Source organism: Syngnathus scovelli, chromosome 1 (genome assembly GCF_024217435.2).
Source record: "Syngnathus scovelli strain Florida chromosome 1, RoL_Ssco_1.2, whole genome shotgun sequence".
Taxonomy (NCBI): Eukaryota; Metazoa; Chordata; class Actinopteri; order Syngnathiformes; family Syngnathidae; genus Syngnathus; species Syngnathus scovelli.
The window spans coordinates 21,490,075-21,508,017 of record NC_090847.1 but is presented as its reverse complement, the minus strand read 5'-3'; the positions used below and the strand labels follow the sequence as shown (position 1 = coordinate 21,508,017).

General features: G+C 42.0%; 1 protein-coding gene across 2 annotated transcripts; it reads left to right on the top strand.

Moving 5' to 3' along the window:
• Positions 1 to 1,926: 1,926 nt before the first annotated feature.
• On the top strand, positions 1,927 to 17,664 carry npm1b (nucleophosmin 1b). Of its 2 annotated transcripts, XM_049750050.1 has the most exons (11): positions 1,927 to 2,028; positions 2,283 to 2,365; positions 3,112 to 3,231; positions 3,323 to 3,416; positions 3,783 to 3,874; positions 4,440 to 4,489; positions 4,574 to 4,628; positions 7,265 to 7,360; positions 11,995 to 12,090; positions 12,170 to 12,244; positions 14,830 to 17,664. In XM_049750050.1, the coding sequence occupies exons 1-11, from the start codon at positions 1,980 to 1,982 to the stop codon at positions 14,881 to 14,883; spliced, it is 864 nt and encodes a 287-aa protein (XP_049606007.1). In that variant the 5' UTR covers positions 1,927 to 1,979; the 3' UTR covers positions 14,884 to 17,664. The 2 variants fall into 2 exon arrangements, with proteins under 2 accessions (XP_049606007.1, XP_049606008.1); XM_049750051.1 differs by lacking the exon at positions 7,265 to 7,360.
• Positions 17,665 to 17,943: the final 279 nt, after the last annotated feature.

Sequence of the window (17,943 nt, the reverse complement as noted above, 5' to 3'; positions counted from 1 at the left end):
AGACGTAGCTTATCTAACATGTTTATTTAACTGTGTCTCAACCCGGCCCGTTGCTTCACCGCACCAAGCCATTCCCAGCTGTTGTGCGCAGCAACTGCCGTTTGGTCACGTATTAAAACTTTGGCCGAATGTCTCTTTTTTTTTTAATGCAATACATACGAGTTGGTGCACATCAGCACCTCTGTGGGTTTGATGAGGTTCCTAAAAGCCGTACTAAATGTACATCGAGCATTTTGGCATTTCTAGCTGACCTATGCCAAACGTTACAATGCTGGTTGTCATGATTGGTCTGATTTCTGATCTTAATTCATTTACCTCCTTATCTTACATAAAAAGCAAATTACGATTGACATTATTCAAAACTAATTTGTTTTTTCTCCTTCAGGAGTTTAAAGTTGACTTTTCTGCTGATAATCATCCTGTGCTTTTCTGAAAAACAGATTTAAAGAGTCATACAACATAGCAACCAAAGTATTGGTGGAATTAGCTTCATGCTATTTTCATTAGCGTATGCTTGAGGCTGGGGCTTCTGCCATCATAAATCTATTAAGTACACAGGCCATATTTTAAGTCATGTTTTAGGATTCCTATTAGTCAGCCAGTTGTAAAGAACCTAAAGTTGCCATCTGTTGGCAAGCCTCTTTGATAATTTTTTCACGTTTTTGACGTGAGCACCACGTTTGTTAAAATTCACTCACAACTTCCTCTGAAATGTTTGGTGATGCTTTGAGTAATTATTGAGGCCATTTTTTATTCTGTAAAATTCCGTTTTTTATTCTTGAACAGCGAGTCTCTCAGCCAAGACGTACCACTTTAGGACACCTCCTTGACACCAATTACTACTTACATGTTAGCTTTATCACCATCTTGTGGAATCTTAGAGAATTACAGAAAGAGCAAAATACAGAAATATCGTGATCTTTTTTTAAGCAAATACCCAAGGTTAGGTTCCACAAAAGATGCAAATAGGTGAATAACAAACAGCAAACAGGAAATTGTTCATTGTACATTTTATATGTATGTATATCAATTTCAGCCGTTGTTTAAAAAAAAAAAAAAAGGCGTTGAGTGAACCGCCGACGTGCAGATGTGCCTTGCCTTCAAAGCGATCGGCCATGCGTAAAGACAAGTCATTCCTGACAGGTCAAAATCTGCACTTTTAGCCCCCGCATGTGACTCAACACCTGCTGTGCAAACGCGGTGACATGAGGCAAGAAAGGCAACTGACAAGCCATTCAGCTGGCTGCCGTGTCACATTTGCACTTGGAGAGGACACGGTTCGGTGGCAATTAAAACATAGGAGAGGTCAAAGTGATCTTCACACGCTCGATTTAAGAAGAGAAATTTAAAAATGTGCAGTATGAGGCTATTTTGAAAATGCACAGGTCATTTCAACAGGTAGATGGGATCGTAGGTGTTCATTACGGTAAGACAATGATGCAACAAATTTGGAGAAAGATAAGAGATTTTAATGATGTCAGCTACCAGAGTGATTAAAGGTGGATGCTTTTTCTTCTGCCATCTTAACAAGCACCAACCAAACATAAAGGGGTATTTTAAAGTTTTTCTGTTGTTTAGGTTTGCTGATGGATGACAGGTTGTCATTTAAGTCGGAAGAATTGTCACAAACAATTCTCAGTCCAGGGATTTTTTTGGAGAGATGTGTGCTAATTAATTTTGCCGAGGCACCACTGTACATATTACAGATTGTACTTTTACTTGTACGAAAGGAGTTCAAATAGTAGGCCTCCTTTTGTTTTCACGTGTTTTTTTATTTTTTATTAATCACTTTACGACAGCGCTCTCTAGCGTTCAACCACAGTAGATTTCAAATGTTGTTTGTCCCGCCTCCACTTTGACTCTATTGGCTCAAACCATTGGCGCCGTGACGCGTACTCTTCTGCATCTCCCATTGGCGCAGTGACGCGTCGGTCAAAGCGACGTACGGAAGTAAAACCCCCACACAGCACACAATAAAGATGGAGGGCGATATTTCAGATATGAACAGACCTCAAATGTATTTATTTGGTAAGCTCTAGCCTTCATAAAACGAATTGGTTTTGTATTTTCACCTGACGCACATAATAGGTTTACCTAAAAGACGCAGCTAGTGTAACACGCACATTTACCTTAACCTCAATTGTGATCTTTTGTTAGCTAGCCGGAGGATAAAGGACATAATATGGCAAGCAGGCTTACCTCAAGTTACTCCACGTTTTTGCAGAGCTGCAGTGTGCACGCACGTAGTATTCGGTAATGTCCCGTCGCATGTCTTTCTCCAGGTTGTACCCTCAAATCGGACAAACGGGAGTACAAAGTTGACGTCGACGACGATGAAACGGAGCAACAATTGTCCCTCAAAGCGGTAAGGCGTCCTTCGAACGTGTAAATTGGCCTCGCAACGTGTCAAAAAAACAACGGAAAGACAAAAACAACAACTTTTTCGTTCGTTCACAATTCCTGACCTGGAGCTTAATACACACACATGAATCCGCGTCAGTTTCGACTGGCGCCAATCTGGCATCTTTCTGTTAGGGTCACGTGATCATAGTTGGCTCACCTGGTCTTCAATTGCATGGGTAAATCAAATTACTACATTTTAAAAGGAAACATGTTATGCTTCATTTCATCCTTCTCCTACACTGCCAAAAATTTTTGAGTGAGCTGTATGTTCCAGCTGACTTAGGTTGAGACGCAACATAGCCATATTTCACCCCAACCCGAACCCTAACCTATTGTTAACACATAATGGAAACGCCATAGACAGTGGCCAGGACAAGCCACAATTATTATTAATTTTTTCACAAAAATTCATTAATATTCTTAGTGTGTAAGTAATCCCTCGTTTATTGCGGATAATTGGTTCCAAAAACCACCCGCGATAAGCGAAATCCGCGAAGTACAGTCACCAACAAGAAGTACTGGGCAGGCTAACGAGTTAGCGGAAAGATGCTAATTTGCGATCGTGTGATGTAGTGAATCCGCGATAAACGAAACGCGAAGTAGCGAGGGATCACTGTATTTTCATGATGAACACAATTATAGAGTGCACAGTGAGGTTGTGTATGCGCACTAAATTGTGTTGTACGCTGAAACCTGCCACTGCATCAGGCTTGCCTGGGAGCTGAGGCTGAGGACAAGTTCCACATGGTGGAAGTGGAGGCCCTAACCTACGATGGAAAGGCCACAAAAGTACCGCTCGTTGTGCTGAAGCCATCCGTCTTGCCGTCTGTGAGTCAAAACTCCCCAAATCTGTGCTTGCCTGTGTGTGTGTTGTGTCCTGTTACCGAAATTTAATAGGAATATCATCTGATTTTCCTAGATGGGTTTAGGCGGATTTGAGATCACGCCGCCAGTTACATTACGCCTCCTGTCAGGTTCCGGACCAGTACACATTAGTGGGCAGCATTTTGTCAGTGAGTATTAACGCGTCATTATTCTTCACAGAATTTTAAAAAATGTATGTAACTTGAAGTGCTAAAGTTCAACATCTTCTTACTTAATTTCCTTTGTTCCGGACTGACAGAATAGTGTGTTTCTATTATTATTAAGGTTGTGGCTCATTATTCTGTATTTGAGAAAAAAAATAAACACTTAACATGTCATGAACTTTGTAAAAGAAAACCAACAGTCCAGGGTGTACCCTGCCTCTCACAGTCATCCAGGTTAGGCTCCAAGCACACCTATGAGAACAGGCGCTAGAGAAAATGGATGAGAAGATAGCTAGCTGAGCGTGCTAAATCTGAATATAAACTAATTTGGCATTTTTGTTGTTTTGTAAGGTGTGAGGGATTCAGACAATGAAGAGGAAGAACATAACACGTCGCCGGTGAAGCGCCCCGCTGGGTTGATGATGGAGAAAAGGGTTTCACAGGTGGATGTCGCAGTTAATATGTTTCAGTGGATGCTCATGAAATGTTCCAATTGTTTTTCTACTGACTTATGCATGCTACTCGCATCCTGCCATTTCACTTCTGAACCCGGTGATTTCAAAACAATGAGGTGTGTAGGCAAAAATGATCCAATTATACTGAGTTCCATTTCATTTTCATGAAAGCTATTTATCTATTTCGTACTAAAAATGTAACCTGGTTTCTCTATCTGTACCAGCAACATATGGTGACAGGCAGAATGATTAAATGCTCTTCAACAAGTTGGCAGAAGGTACAATTAACCTGTGTATCCACTTTTTGCCACTTGTGTAGCAGAATAATATCTTTGGGTCTCGCTGAACGACCTAAATGTCACACGGAGTCAGCAAATTGAAAACAAAATTATCTCGGCCAAACTCTATATTGATTTGCCATAGTAAATATTGAACAGGTTTTACATTTACGATTGTGGTTGTCTCAAAATCAATTCAATCATTGCTGTGTCTACCCTGCTTAAACACTTTATGGTTTGAATGTGAAAACTCAATTCGCTCGTTTGTTTTGCAGAAAAAGCTCAAAATGGACTCTGATGAAGACAGCGATGATGATGATGATGAGTATGTTTGTCTCCCTACTGTTGATAATCTGGTCAGCCAAGTTTATCAGCCTCAAGCATTACATTACCTTTTGCTATGTTCTAGTGATGATGAAGACGACGACAGTGATGACGTCATGCCCCAGAAGAGCGTAAAAAAAGTAAGACTGAACGATTTGGCTCTGCTATTTAGATGAATAATTATTTCTCTCATCACCAAATGGAAGAAAATGAGGCTGCATGTGTCAAAAGGACTTGTTAGTCCTTGGTTGTCCACTTGGTGTCAGCATAGGCAGAAGCTTCTACCTCAAGTCCTTTTGCAACATTTCATTTGCCTCCTGCCCCGCCCACCACGTCTGCAACCATTGACCGTCCATCTTGCCCCCCCCCCCTCCATCTACGAGTTTTTCTATCCTGTTCCCGCTCTTGCCCACCTGTTTTTGAAGACTAAAACACAGGGTTCGCGTGGCGTAATGATCGGATTTCTCCTCTGTAATCTACGCGCGGGAATTCTCACCGTCTCACCAGCAGGACGGCACTATTTCATGACTACGCTCACACCCATGTGCACACCGTGTATGCATTAGGTTTTTTTTACCTTTGCAGTAAGCACATCAATCCATACAACCAATGTGCAGTGGAACCTCCAAAGCTGAACACTGATTTACTTCGAGGGTAGTAATTTATAACTCGTATTAGGAAAATGATTTTTTATATTTCAATCATGCACTTGTTTCCTTCAGAATTTTTCTCCAAAAGCTTGTTTTTGTGTCATATGGTCGGATTTTACCTCACTTGAAAAAAATATTTTTAAGACACACACCTAAATATGGCCAAAAGCTTGATTTTGAGTGAAATAGTTTTTACAAGTTTTATTATAAGTCACAACAACTTTTCCCAACCTTTTAAGCAGGTACTATTTTTAAAAAATATCTTTTAGGCATGTCTAACCTTTTTGCGTTAATTTTCAATGAAACCACACTTAGGGAAACAATAACAAAAGTTGTAGATGTTAGCCTTTCCCATGTTTTAAAAGCCACACCCCCCTCCAAGATCAGCACACACTTTCTCCCTTGCAAGCTTTAATATAACATTTTTATGGACAATTTGGTTGTATTTAACCTTTCTACTTATCTTTCTTAGACAGTGGAAGCAATGCACCCCCTTCACAATGCAGACTCACTTGACGCACCCTCCTCACTCTCCCACGCACACGCCATAAATAAAGGCGTGTAATGAAAAATAAAAAGCGTGTAACTGAGAAATTTATTAGATCAGATTGTCATTCCACTTGTGACGTCGCAAATCTTGTAGGGTGCTTGCACAAGCACACTAGCTCACTACCTTCTGAGCTGGAGTCTTGCAGGTTTTGCTGCCGTCACACACAATGCTGCTTTGAAGTTTGGACTTTTGCTTTTCCGGAACTTCAAATTGTTGCACTTTGCAGGTTCCACTGTAGAGTTCAGTCTTAACACATGTACAATTTCTTTGCACAACTTTATTTCTGCAAGCCTGCATATCTTTGGTCTTCTGTCATCCCACTGTTAATATAATTGCTTCTTTTTTTTTTAAATCGTCTCTTGTGCTATTTCAGCCCCGCACCTGGCCCTCGCCTTTGAACACGTTTTGCGTGTCTCCGCAATCGCTTTCAAGTGCGTGTGTGTGTGTGTGTCTGTGCAATCGGCCCAATTTCGGCAGGTGATTCCTCCTGGCTTTGACAAAACCACGCGGGTCCAAAAAGAAACGGTGCCAGGGCGAGAGATCAAAGCGGGGCAGATGCGCATACCTGCGACATGAGCGCCGATCCTCGCCTTGGGGTCGGATGACAGCTGAGCGTGTCTGTCACCTGTTGATTTATTCTGTTGTCTTCACCCTCCTACGTGACCCGAGCCCATGGCTTCACGCTCCTTGATAAGCAAATAAAGCAGATAGCTTGATGATGGGTGAAACTGCATGTAAATAATCTTAGACAATCAGCAAGTTGCTTGATATTTTTGATTTTCAATTTTTCGTTCCACTTTCACAATGAATAAAATTGTGAAATTGTCTTTGAAGCCCGTTTGACGGATTTGCTTGATTTTAATGATCAGATTTAGTGACTGAGAAGTCTTCAATTTGATTGGGCTCAAATCTGCAGAATCCTTGAGTCAGTTTTTACATTAGGTTAGCGGATTGCTGTTAATTGGCTAACTGTTAGCTCATCTCCGTGTTAAGTGCTTGGGTGTTAGTCATAGAAAGTTGTTTATGAATGTTTCTGCATTTTGTTATTGAAGAAAGCTTCTGGCATCCAAACACTTGAAGGTCTTTTGGAAAGGTTTAAGGTAGTTGTCGAATATAGCGGCAATCCCAAACATGTAGCGCATTATGAGCACAGTGTTCCACCTTTAGCATGTTGGCTGTGTTACAATCTTTTTGACTGTACCGCAGCTCATTTTCCAGCATGCATTGTTCCCTCGTCAATATTGAAACATGACAGGTGTGTTGTCATGACCGAAGCGTTCTCCGCTGTTCAAAACGTCTCGTAAATGCCGTCACTTGATCTTTCCAGAAGTATCGCTTCAGGAAATGACACGCATAATGGTGTTGTAGTCGTTATGTCAACACGGGCAATTACACTTGCAACCCGCTCCAAGGCGAGGAAAGCATTGGCGTTCGGGAAATGTGAGTTAGTAGATAATCGTGCAGGTAAATTCTATCAATAGAAACTTAAATGGAAGACCTGCGGTGCTTATTTTATTAGTTGCGCTCATTTATGTTTTCTTTCCCCTTATGATTTTTGTCCCCACCACCACCATAGGGCCCGGAAATATCAAAGAAGGCTAACAAAAGTTGGATGAAACAAAATGGCCCTGCGCAGAAACCATCAGGATCCGGCGCTAAACCACAGACTAAGGTACCTAGTCTTAATGACCATCTCCTTTCATTAACTAAATCTAATGAATGAAAATCAGTTTTACCCTACTTGTGCTCTGGAATGTGATAAGCGCATTGTAATTAGCGCAACCTGATGGTAAATTTCCAAGGGGGAATGTTTTGGGCGGTTGCCTCTCAAAGCCCAAATCTTGAACCCTGTCTCTTTCTTAAGCAAACACACCTGACCTCTAAAATGGTTTCCTGGGGCAAGGTTTAAACCCGTGACCCCCTGTCCCGACCCCTGCGTCTTGGGTTGCAGCCACCTTTTGATGCCCCCCGCCAGCCCACACGGCAACACGCAACACCAGGGGAATACAAATTGGCCGCCTTCCTCACACGTTTTGCATAGCATTTGATCAAACGGCTTTGACAGGAACAAAGATAAGGCGGTTCACCACAAAGACAAAACACCCAGGCCAATTGCTGCTTATCTGACCCCGAGTAAGGTTGTGATTTGTGTGAAACACCAAGAACGTAACTCCCAAGGTGAGGAAAAGGGGGCTTTTGCACCTCAGGAACTTTACCCCAGAACTGCAGTGGCAAGAGACTTTGCCCTTTGGCTACCAAATTTTAACGGCATATACCAGAAACCTTGATAAAAATTAAGCAATTCCAATTTGGCCTTGTCCTTGGTTTGGTCTTCATTGCAGTGTGGAATCCATCGCCCTCTCTCCTCACGCGCTCTCTCGTCACGGTGAAAATGGTTGTTTGGTAGAGGTTGCTGTCGGGAAGCCCCAGATTCTTTTGGAAATCCATCCCGTGATTCCAAATTTTGAATCGAGCCACAGTAATGTCTCAAGAGCCCATGGCCAAAGGAAGTCTGTCACTTTGGTTTGAAATAGCAATGAGTTATGAGACAAACATCTGCTCAAGTTCTTTTCCAATTGCTTCCAAATTTCAACTATGTATATCAGAAAGATGGGTGACACTAAATTGCACAAAAAAAAAAAGAATTGCCCGTGGATGGAACATGATGACAGTTTTATGATCGGCAATAAAACAACCAACTCCACATCACTCAATTTTTGCACAAAGGCGCAAGGGTCTGTTCATGGCACGCGATTTAAAATGATGTTCTCGATGATATTCGGGCACCACACATTTTAGGTCTCTCTTCTGGGGATTATCCAAAAGTTGCCAAGACCGTCCGACCGGTTTGAGTCTTTGGCCCGCGGAGCTTCGCCTGTTTCTGTCGCTTCTCTTGTACCGACCGAACAACTGTTCGTTCTTGACAACCTCTTCACACCCCTCGCTTCCTGGACACACCTTCTCCCAATTGCTCTCATTACCAGCGTTTGATGTCTGGTGCAGCTTGCGCTTCCAGATGCCCCCGAGGAGCGAGGAAGAGGGCGTGAATGTCTGTTTTTTCTCTCCTAAACGCAGGTGACTGGTCATTAGATTGCCTCGTCAGATCCGCTGCCAGCACTGCAGTTCTCACCTCTCGCGGCCCAGCGTGTCGCTGCACCTTCTTGCGTAACTGGGCTTGTCATAAGAATCAACAAAGTCGCAGAGATCCAAAGTCCGTTTTTCTTCCAGCTGGTTTTCTTTAGATTGATGAGTTTGGAGAAGTTATGCCTTAAAGCAGACGTCAGAGTTGTAAAGTCGTTAACCACTTTGCTCAGGCTTATCCCAGAGGGTGACTCATTGTTTTTAGCAGCTGATTGACATGTGTTAAAACAGGTGCCTATCTGGATAGCATTAAGTGTAAAGATTTTTTTTTTTATGTGGGTATGACTCGTCAGATTGGAACTAACGCGCATGAGAACCTTCAAACAGACCAACCCACTGAATGACATACATGACCCCCGTATCCAGAAACATTACATGACATCATTATGACAAAAGGACGAGTCGCCGCCTGCACTCCCAAGCAGCATTTGGAAGTGGTAACTTCTTCCTGGGACCACTAAGTTGCTTTAGTGCGACATTTAAATTGTGGATTTAAGAAAGCGCCACTAACTGACATAGGTACGACACTGATGAGATCACGAACCCAAACATACGTGTCTTTTGTAGATTTTCAGCCATGTTGTCCATGCCAAGTTGAAGCATAAATCATTTAATGCTCATAATTTATTTGCTCCCACCGGCGTTTTCTTTGACTGATGTAGGCCTGCAGTAATTAATTGAATACATCAATTATAAAGGTTGAAGCAAAAGTCTTGCCTTAAATCTCTGTATTTTCCCCACACTTGGTCAAAATAATGTGCAGCCTCAAAGAACATATGCAGGTTGTTCAATTAATCACAGTTAAGAGCAGAAATTGCTTGTGTGCTTGATTTGAAGTTTTAATCTACGTTCATTCCCAGGGGGGAAATTTGTTTGGCAATCAGAACAACCAGTACAGCTATTGAATACCAGACATGCTTTGCCTCTTGCTTTGGTTGCTTTTAGCCTCCTATTTGTAAAGGATTGCGGGCTGTTCTGGTTGATTGAGGTCTGTTAACATGCGCACAGCTTGATGAACCAGGGTTGATTTAACACACAATTTAGCAGTGATTGCGCTTACTTGCTCTTGTTGAGCCACATCTCCTCAGGACTACGTGGGTTTGCGGAGCTCTCATCGTCAAGCTAACCCCCCCAGGGCAAACTTGATGAGCAAAGGTGTTGCAAAAACATGTGTTTGCTTTGGATTGAAGGCGACACATTGCGTCAAATGAGTGTGCTTGTGATTAAGTTCCATGTCTTGTGGCATCTGTAATCAGCGTCTGGACCAGATGATAAAGCTCGTGTGTTTATCAGCTGTTTTAGGTCTACAGCTGGCCTTTGGTGCTGGCTTATGTGGAGAGCTGCCTGTAAATAATAAATGTAGTGGATTTGGCTGGCCAGCAGCCAGCGGCATATGTGCTCTTTGTCTGTAGCGGGGCACTTGTGCGCCAAGTTTTTCTTTTCATTTCGACCTTTTGATGTAGGCTGTAAAATACAGGTCTCGCGGAGAAAGCGACAGATGACAATATTTTTTAAACATTGACTAATCTTCCAAATCTGATGTCTTATCATATTCCTGAGATTAGTCCATGTTTTCAACTGTGTAGAATGACTTTATTCTCAAAGAGAGACAACGCTGTCTTGCACAAATGACGTGGCGGTTTTTCCAGCCAGAAAAAATCCGGAGAACTGAACTGAGGTCTAACGCCGTAGCTCCCCTTTAAGCACCAGTTTCTATCTGCACGGTTTGATCAAATTCAACATATTTCTCCATACAGTGCTGTCAAGTTGGATGAGAGAAAAATCAGGTGTTTGCACTCGCAGCTCTGGCTCTAACAGTGACAGAAAAATGTCTTGGACCGGAGCAAGACCGCACCATTAAAGCCAATCATGGGGAGTTTTCTTCTCAAGCAAAGCCCATTTGCGGTTGAAAACAGACTCTCTAACCTAATGGAAGAGTTACTTTACAATTAAAGTCACGTCTTAAACAATCGTCCGGCATACTCCGTCTTCTTACACTCCATCTGCATGGGTCCAAGAACACAAAACTTAAGACTGTTGTGGATGAGAATAAGTGTCAGCATCGCTAGCTTCAGCTGTTCAGGTTTGACACGAGTCTTTAAATATTCGCGGGAAACAAGGAGAGCGGCAAAGTGAAGATCCATCTTTATCGTCAAAATGCTATGGCCAATACTCACAAGCAACAACATGTGAGTAATATTAAAAACTTGTTTCATATCGCAAAATGGAACATTATGACACTTTGCCTTGACTACCAAAAAATCTTGAGGCATTAAATATTGAGCATCAGGTGACCATGATCTCAATGATGCTTTTTCTCCTGCCTATTGCAGACTGATCCACAGAAATGAAAACCAAAGCTCGACATGACTGGCCTGGACCGTGCCTGTCCCCTTCCATGAGTATCTTCTCGCTTCCTCCAAACATGTCTCTGGCTAGCGACGAAACCCTGCAATTTCTTGGGATTCCACGCTGCCTTGGCGTGCAGGGACAAGCTCGTTGGCTTGTGTAACATCCATTCGTATCCAGTATGCTGCTTGCGTGCGTGCGTGTGTTCAGACACTGGACGCACTTGTTAGACTGTGAAAGCTGCAGTCTTCATTCCTTGTCATAGTGTCTATGAGCTCAGCGAAGACTCAAGGTATTGAACGGAAAGGCATGTCCTAAAAAAAAGGACGTACTTAAACACACATGTTGCTCGTTGGCACGTGTCTTTCATTTCTGCGGATTTGCCATTGAAGGAAACTTCAACAACTGAAACGACAGGGCTCGCCCTCCCCGACTCGCAAGTAATAATTTGTACCTGATGTATTAAAATTTAAAAAAAATAAAAAGACGCTGTAATTAGGGTACATTTTGTCGTCCCTTGTCATTCTTTTATCTCCGTCCAGCTGCTTACTCATGCCAAGGCTATAAACACAGGCCAGACGAAATAGGTCACGATTGGGGCTGAAGCGCAAGCTGTTCTGCGATGCTCATAATATCAATCCATCACCGCTCAATCCTCTATTTTATACACCATAAGCAGCTCAGATGGCATCCAAATCGTATAGAAATAAAGAAAAAATAGTGCTCTTATATGTAATCTTTTGAATCTCCAGCTCTGTAAATCTCCATCTGACATCCCAATCAGCCTGTGTTATCTGGACAATATATTTCTTCCAGACACCTGTTCCAGGAAAAGACAAAGCGCAGGCCGGCCCGTCTAAAGCTCTGTCTTTGGCCGAGATAAAGAGCAAATTGTCGACGGCAGCCAAAGAGGTACCGCCCGCAAATCGCCGCTCTTAATTGAGTGTCTGCCGCATGGCCGACTCGCTGATTTACTGTCTTCTCGCATCAGGGGAGACCGCTGCCTAAGACGGAGCAGAAGTTTGAGAACTTTGTCAAGAGTTCCTTCAAAGTCTCAGACAAACAAGTAAGTAGCTGTGACACATTTGATGTATTTTTATGGGTGATATATTTCCTGACTGCACATGGGTTTAGATTCCACAGCCAACTGAGAGTGCTCTTCAATTTTTTTTTTTTTTTGTACAATTTTAGCCTCAGACCATGTGTTGTGTAATTTTTTTTTTGTTCCTCTGATTGATGCATAGCCACAAGAGTTGTTTACTGACCGGTACCGACGAATATATCAAGTCTGCCTTTCATAGCCATCCGATGAAGATGTCAGTACTGTAATCTGAATGTACAATAGATTTAAATAGTCTACACCTCTGCCCTTTCCTTGCTGATAGCTCGGTGAAATCTCCCATTCCAAATGTCAGGAAAAGCATACCAGAACATCTGAACTTTATTTGGGTTTAATCAAAGGCTCTTTAAATTGTGGTATATGTGCAGTTATTAGAAGGTGTGCAAACTTGGGCAACCACATTATTTTATGAATTTTTTTTGTTTTTGCTATTGGGTTGTACAGGTATAGGTCACATTGATGGTGGGAAAAGTCTGGAATTGTTCATCTTGGTCTTTTTTCCACAAGGAAGAAGAAAGCTTGACCCCAAACTATTTGCCGCTACTCTAAGTAATGGGCCGGTGTTGATACAAGCTATCAGTGCTGAGCCAATAGAATTTTGTAATTTAATGGTATCGGGTTCTCGCGGAGGCTTCTGATAACAAACATCAATACTTAAGGCAAAAAGATATTGTATAAGTCCTTTTTTTGGCAGTAGCTGGTGCTATATTGCTGCATCTGTGAATCATCTGAGTCAGACGGAAGTATCTTGGTACATTTTTTTTTATCATTCTGTAAAATGAAATTTTATAAATCAAATGTACCAGCCGTATCAGTACACTGTAACGATAAGCACTCAAAGTTCCTTGGTAAGAAATTATAATTTACTATGTGTGGGGTCCCTACAGCCAAAAAGTTTGAGATTTGCTTGTACTAAATCTTGAGCTATCTACTGAAGTCTTGCATTTCATCAAGCATGGCAGTGGTCGGAAGTTGTATTTTTTTCCAGGAAATGTTGTGAATCGTGTGACCTTGGTGCCGTTCAAGAGCTCGCTGCCTCAACATTGGTAGCTGGCCGGTTTGCTCGGGCTCTTGGCAGTTGCGGGGTCAAGAGCCCTTTGGCTTCATTTTAAGCCTGAAGAGCTCTTGGCCATGATGGAGTCACAGGAATGCGCCATTGTTCTTCACACGGTTGACATCCATTATGCTCTTCAGTCGGCTTCACACACACACGCAGACATCTCTTCAAGACTCCACGTTCTCTTTGAATTATATCCATTTTGTATCAGTGGGCCCAGTCCGAGTTGAGGCGGAATGGGAGTACACCTGCCAAGACCGACTCTTTCCCAGTGATTTAATGGAGTGCGTGTCTTTTGTAGCCTTAATGAAGGCACTGGTGGTATGCAGATGGTACCAGTCTCACGTTCATATTCAAGGCCTTTGACCAGCCCAGTGAAGAATCTAAATCTTCTCCACTGCTTTCTTGTCATTTTAGTGGCAAAACAACAGTCCATTGCCTTTGATTTGGCAGTGTGCAAATGAATCACTCAGAGAAGCTTCTAAGACTTCTGCAAAGTGTCAGATAGCAGTAATGTTTTCAAGAGTATTTGGACATTTATTATTTACGGCCTTGAAATTGGTTCTTTTCATCATTGTTTTTCTGAAGAAAACTGAATTGCATTTTGAGGCCTTTCCCATTCTTAAAGGCACCCATGTTTCAAATCATCTATTCCCATCAAAATTAGTGGAAATGCAATTAATTTGTTCGGGCCCCCGACCAAAAACATCTGAATTCATTGTTTTCTTTTTCCTTTCGTAAAAAAAATGCACTCACATCATGGTCCTTTCTTCTTCTTCTTCTACTTTTTTCTTCTTCTTCTTTCTTCTTCTCACATACATATATGTATATATAAAATACCTAGTGAGGATAAACAATTCAGAAAATGAATGGATGGTGGAATAATAACTTGCATGGGCAATAACATCAAACATGAGACAAACACCGTAACGCGGCTTTTTTTTTTTTTTTAACTGCCATTTTGGTTAACTTCCAGGGCTCCTTCAAAAGCAAACTTGTCCAAAAGATTTTCTCCGATTGCAACCAAGTTTCAACCACGTATACGAGACAGATGAGCAACACTACACGTAGACTTCGCCATTGCGTGTGTGTAGAGTTAAGCTGGAAAACGTTGGCCATGTAGTGTCGAGAGCAGGTGAAAAGCCCTTTCAAGTAGCGAGGGCCCGGCTGGTGCCAGTGCTGGTCTGGGGTGGGATAGGGTGGAGTTGGTGGGGAGAGCTCTTGTTGATCCCGAGAAACATCTGTGCAAATGCTTTGGTTTCATCAGCTCGGGCTGAGATTTGTCAGACCTGAAGCACCTACTCATATACTCTGGTATGTACTACTGCCCCCACCCAAACCCCGGTCGCTCCTCAACAGCCACGAGCTGAAGTCCCACTGCCGAGACGCACAAAAACATGTTAGGAAAAGTGAGTCATGTCTCTCACGCTTGTCTTTCTCTGCGTTTTTCCCCTGTCTTGCCTGTCAACCACAGGTGGTCAAGGACCTGTGGGGTTTCCTGAAGACCCTGAAGATGGAGAAGAAGTAGACGACTTCGCCACTTGAAACGCATTTCTCCGTTTTTGCATCCGTCGGGCAATTTTAAAGGCACAGTCTGCAAGCTTTCCGACTTGGCCTCGTCGTAATAGCGTACGACTCGGACGCGTGGCAGCATTATTTTGCTCGGAACACATTTAGCAGAAGCGTGCTTTCGCCATATGCGGAAGCCGCCCATCTCGTCAGTCTGCACCACCTGTAGCGGAGCAAAGTGACAGCGCGGCCAGTTCAGACCTGCAGACGTGCCGCTTCCCGCATTAAATAAACAGCTACGCTAGCACGCGAGACACCTGCCGAGTTTACCCTTGCAGCGAGTATATTCAGTAGTAGGTTATCAAGAGAATTGACGTGGTAAAGGCTGGTTCTTGACTTGATTTTCTGTTCATAACTTTTCATCCCTTATTTCAATCAACACAGTAAATACTCAAATCGCCACCACGTATAATATCCACAAATAGTGTCTCTGTAGGTGCCGCTGTTTCGGTTAGCAACAGAGCCACACCAGCGGCTCCCCTACTCGTTTCAGCTTCAGGGAGGTTCCTACCTGGCAATCTTTCTGATTTGGAATCGTAAATATCGAACATGATTAGACTGACAGCCCCTCTGTTTGCTGAGCAGATCAGTGATGAAAGAAATCACTCCTCAAATAACCCACCCCACAGAATAATCAAATATATGAGGAATTCCAGTTGTGACTCCTCATCTGAAACTAATATGGTATCAATGTGTACATTTTGCACTGATTTGTAGTTTTCTTTTTTTTTTTCCAACCACGAACTGAAACTCATCTTTTTTTGACACATTTTTTAAGACAAAAAATCTATAAAGAGTTTGAAGTTAACACAAAAGGGTGTAAATCCTACAACAGTAGCTATAAAAAGGCAAAGCACCTGCAGATGTCACATTTATTGCATGCAGGTGCTCTGAGATATTTAATTATGTGCATGCTGAGATTGGCATCTCGCTTTACTCGCGTGTTACGCCGAAGACTGACTGCGGAAGCTCCGCACTTCGGCAGCGCCGCGCGTCCCTGCCAGACGCAATCATGATAATGCAATAGGAAAGAAATATTGCAGAATGTGCCTTTAAATGTCTTTGCTCCAAACTGAACTACGTCCCATTTTTCTGTGAATGACATATTTTTGTTGCTTTACATTTTTATACATGCTTGTACAGTTTTTGTGTATTTTAGCTATGTCAGGCCCCGAAGTCACGGTTTAGACCCCCGAAGTTCTAAAATCTATTAACTGGCCAAAAAGGATTTTAAATTGTCAGGCCCCGAAGGCACGCTTTAGACCCCTGAAGTTCTAAAATCTATTAACTGGCCAAAAAGGATTTTAAATAGAAACAAACATATTCTGCAAATACCCTTGCATATCTTTCTTTTTCTTTTTCACATGTGTGAACCCATTTTTTTTTCATATTTGATGTTCTTCCAGGAAAACACCTGGTGCTCATAGAGCTTGTTTTTTTTTTCTGTACTTTTTCTCAACATATTTGATACATACACCATTTAGCTTTTATGTCAGATAGCTTCATACAGCAGAATCGTCTGATGTTCCAATAGCTTGACTGTCGAGAACATCCACACACACTTCTTACAGGATCAAAAGAAAATCGCCATTTGTGTCCTTACTGCGCTTGTGTTGTTAAACACATATCTGCCCTAGTACAAAAAGGGTATCTCAACTGCTGGAAAAAAAACCCACATAGGACTAGCTAGAGGTAGGCTAACTGTTAGCTTGTCTCATAACTACATTGGTTTCAAAATCTGGCTTGCAATCTTGAATACTGAACAGATTTAACGTCTACGATTATTAACCGTCGACCATTTTCTGAGCAACGGCAGTCTGATTATCTTTGTGTGGTATATAATTCATGAGAAACGTTATGTAATCATTTATGTCTAGCAACAGCACGAATTCCCGGTCTAATTAGATTACTTACCGAACTGATCGTGGAGGAAAAAGGTCAATCTTCGCATATCCCGCACCGTTTGATAAAGTCGCTCAGGATAATCTTTCAGACTTTCAGAATCAGGCATTTGGTTACTTTGATCACAAGAGAGAAAATGCTCGATGGCCCCCATCGTCATTATGCATGTATCCCGCTTAAGAAATAATATCAATATGAGCTCTATAAAACCAACACAGATGTGTTTACTTAAAAAAAAAAAAAAACACCACATCATTAGTCGCAGCGGTACATTTACAAGTTAGCCATTGTATATTTTAATGTACCTGCTAATGGGAGAATCCTATGATTAAACGAGATTGTCCTCTTTACTACCGCACGATCATGAGGGATTCATCAGTATGACATGAGTCAAAAATGATGTCACCCCGACTGAAAGTACACAAGGCGCTGTAATTGTTTGCACTCTTGAATGTCTCGACGGCTAAAAGCGTGCTCTCAATCTGCGCTTATTATGTGTTTACGGCGCCGTATAATACCTTTTTACGAGCCAAGTGTTGGCACCGGGATGCCATCTTTTAACGATTCGCGTCAATCCCTTAATCATTACGTATTTTGTCTGATCAAATAGTTATTGCAGCCTTCTTAATTATCGAATTCTAAATAGATTGCAGCCCTCTTAATTATCGAATTCTAAATAGATATAGTAGCCAAGTCTCACTTTAGGCCATTTTTGGTAGAGTTGACTGAAAGAATTACGTAGTTGCTTTTATCAATTTAATTACCTGCTTTTCTAAAAGTAGTGATTGTGTGTGTACGGCAGCTCAATAAAATGTGTTTGATGATAATACTCAACCCACATTTGTGTTAATTGTTCTTTTATATCGTTGCTAGCTTTTTTAATACTTGCAGTAGATTTCCTTATTCTTAATCTTCTTAATGAAACCTGCTCCATCAAATTAAATTGATAATTTAGTAACATTTAACATCATGTCATGTCTACTTTTATTCCATCCATACAGCTTTCAATAAAAACATCAGAATCGTCCTTTGGGGAATATTGCGAAATATTGCGGAATAAAAGGGCAATACTGAGAAGCCCTTCCTTAGTGACAACACCCCTGGCACTGTTGCCGCA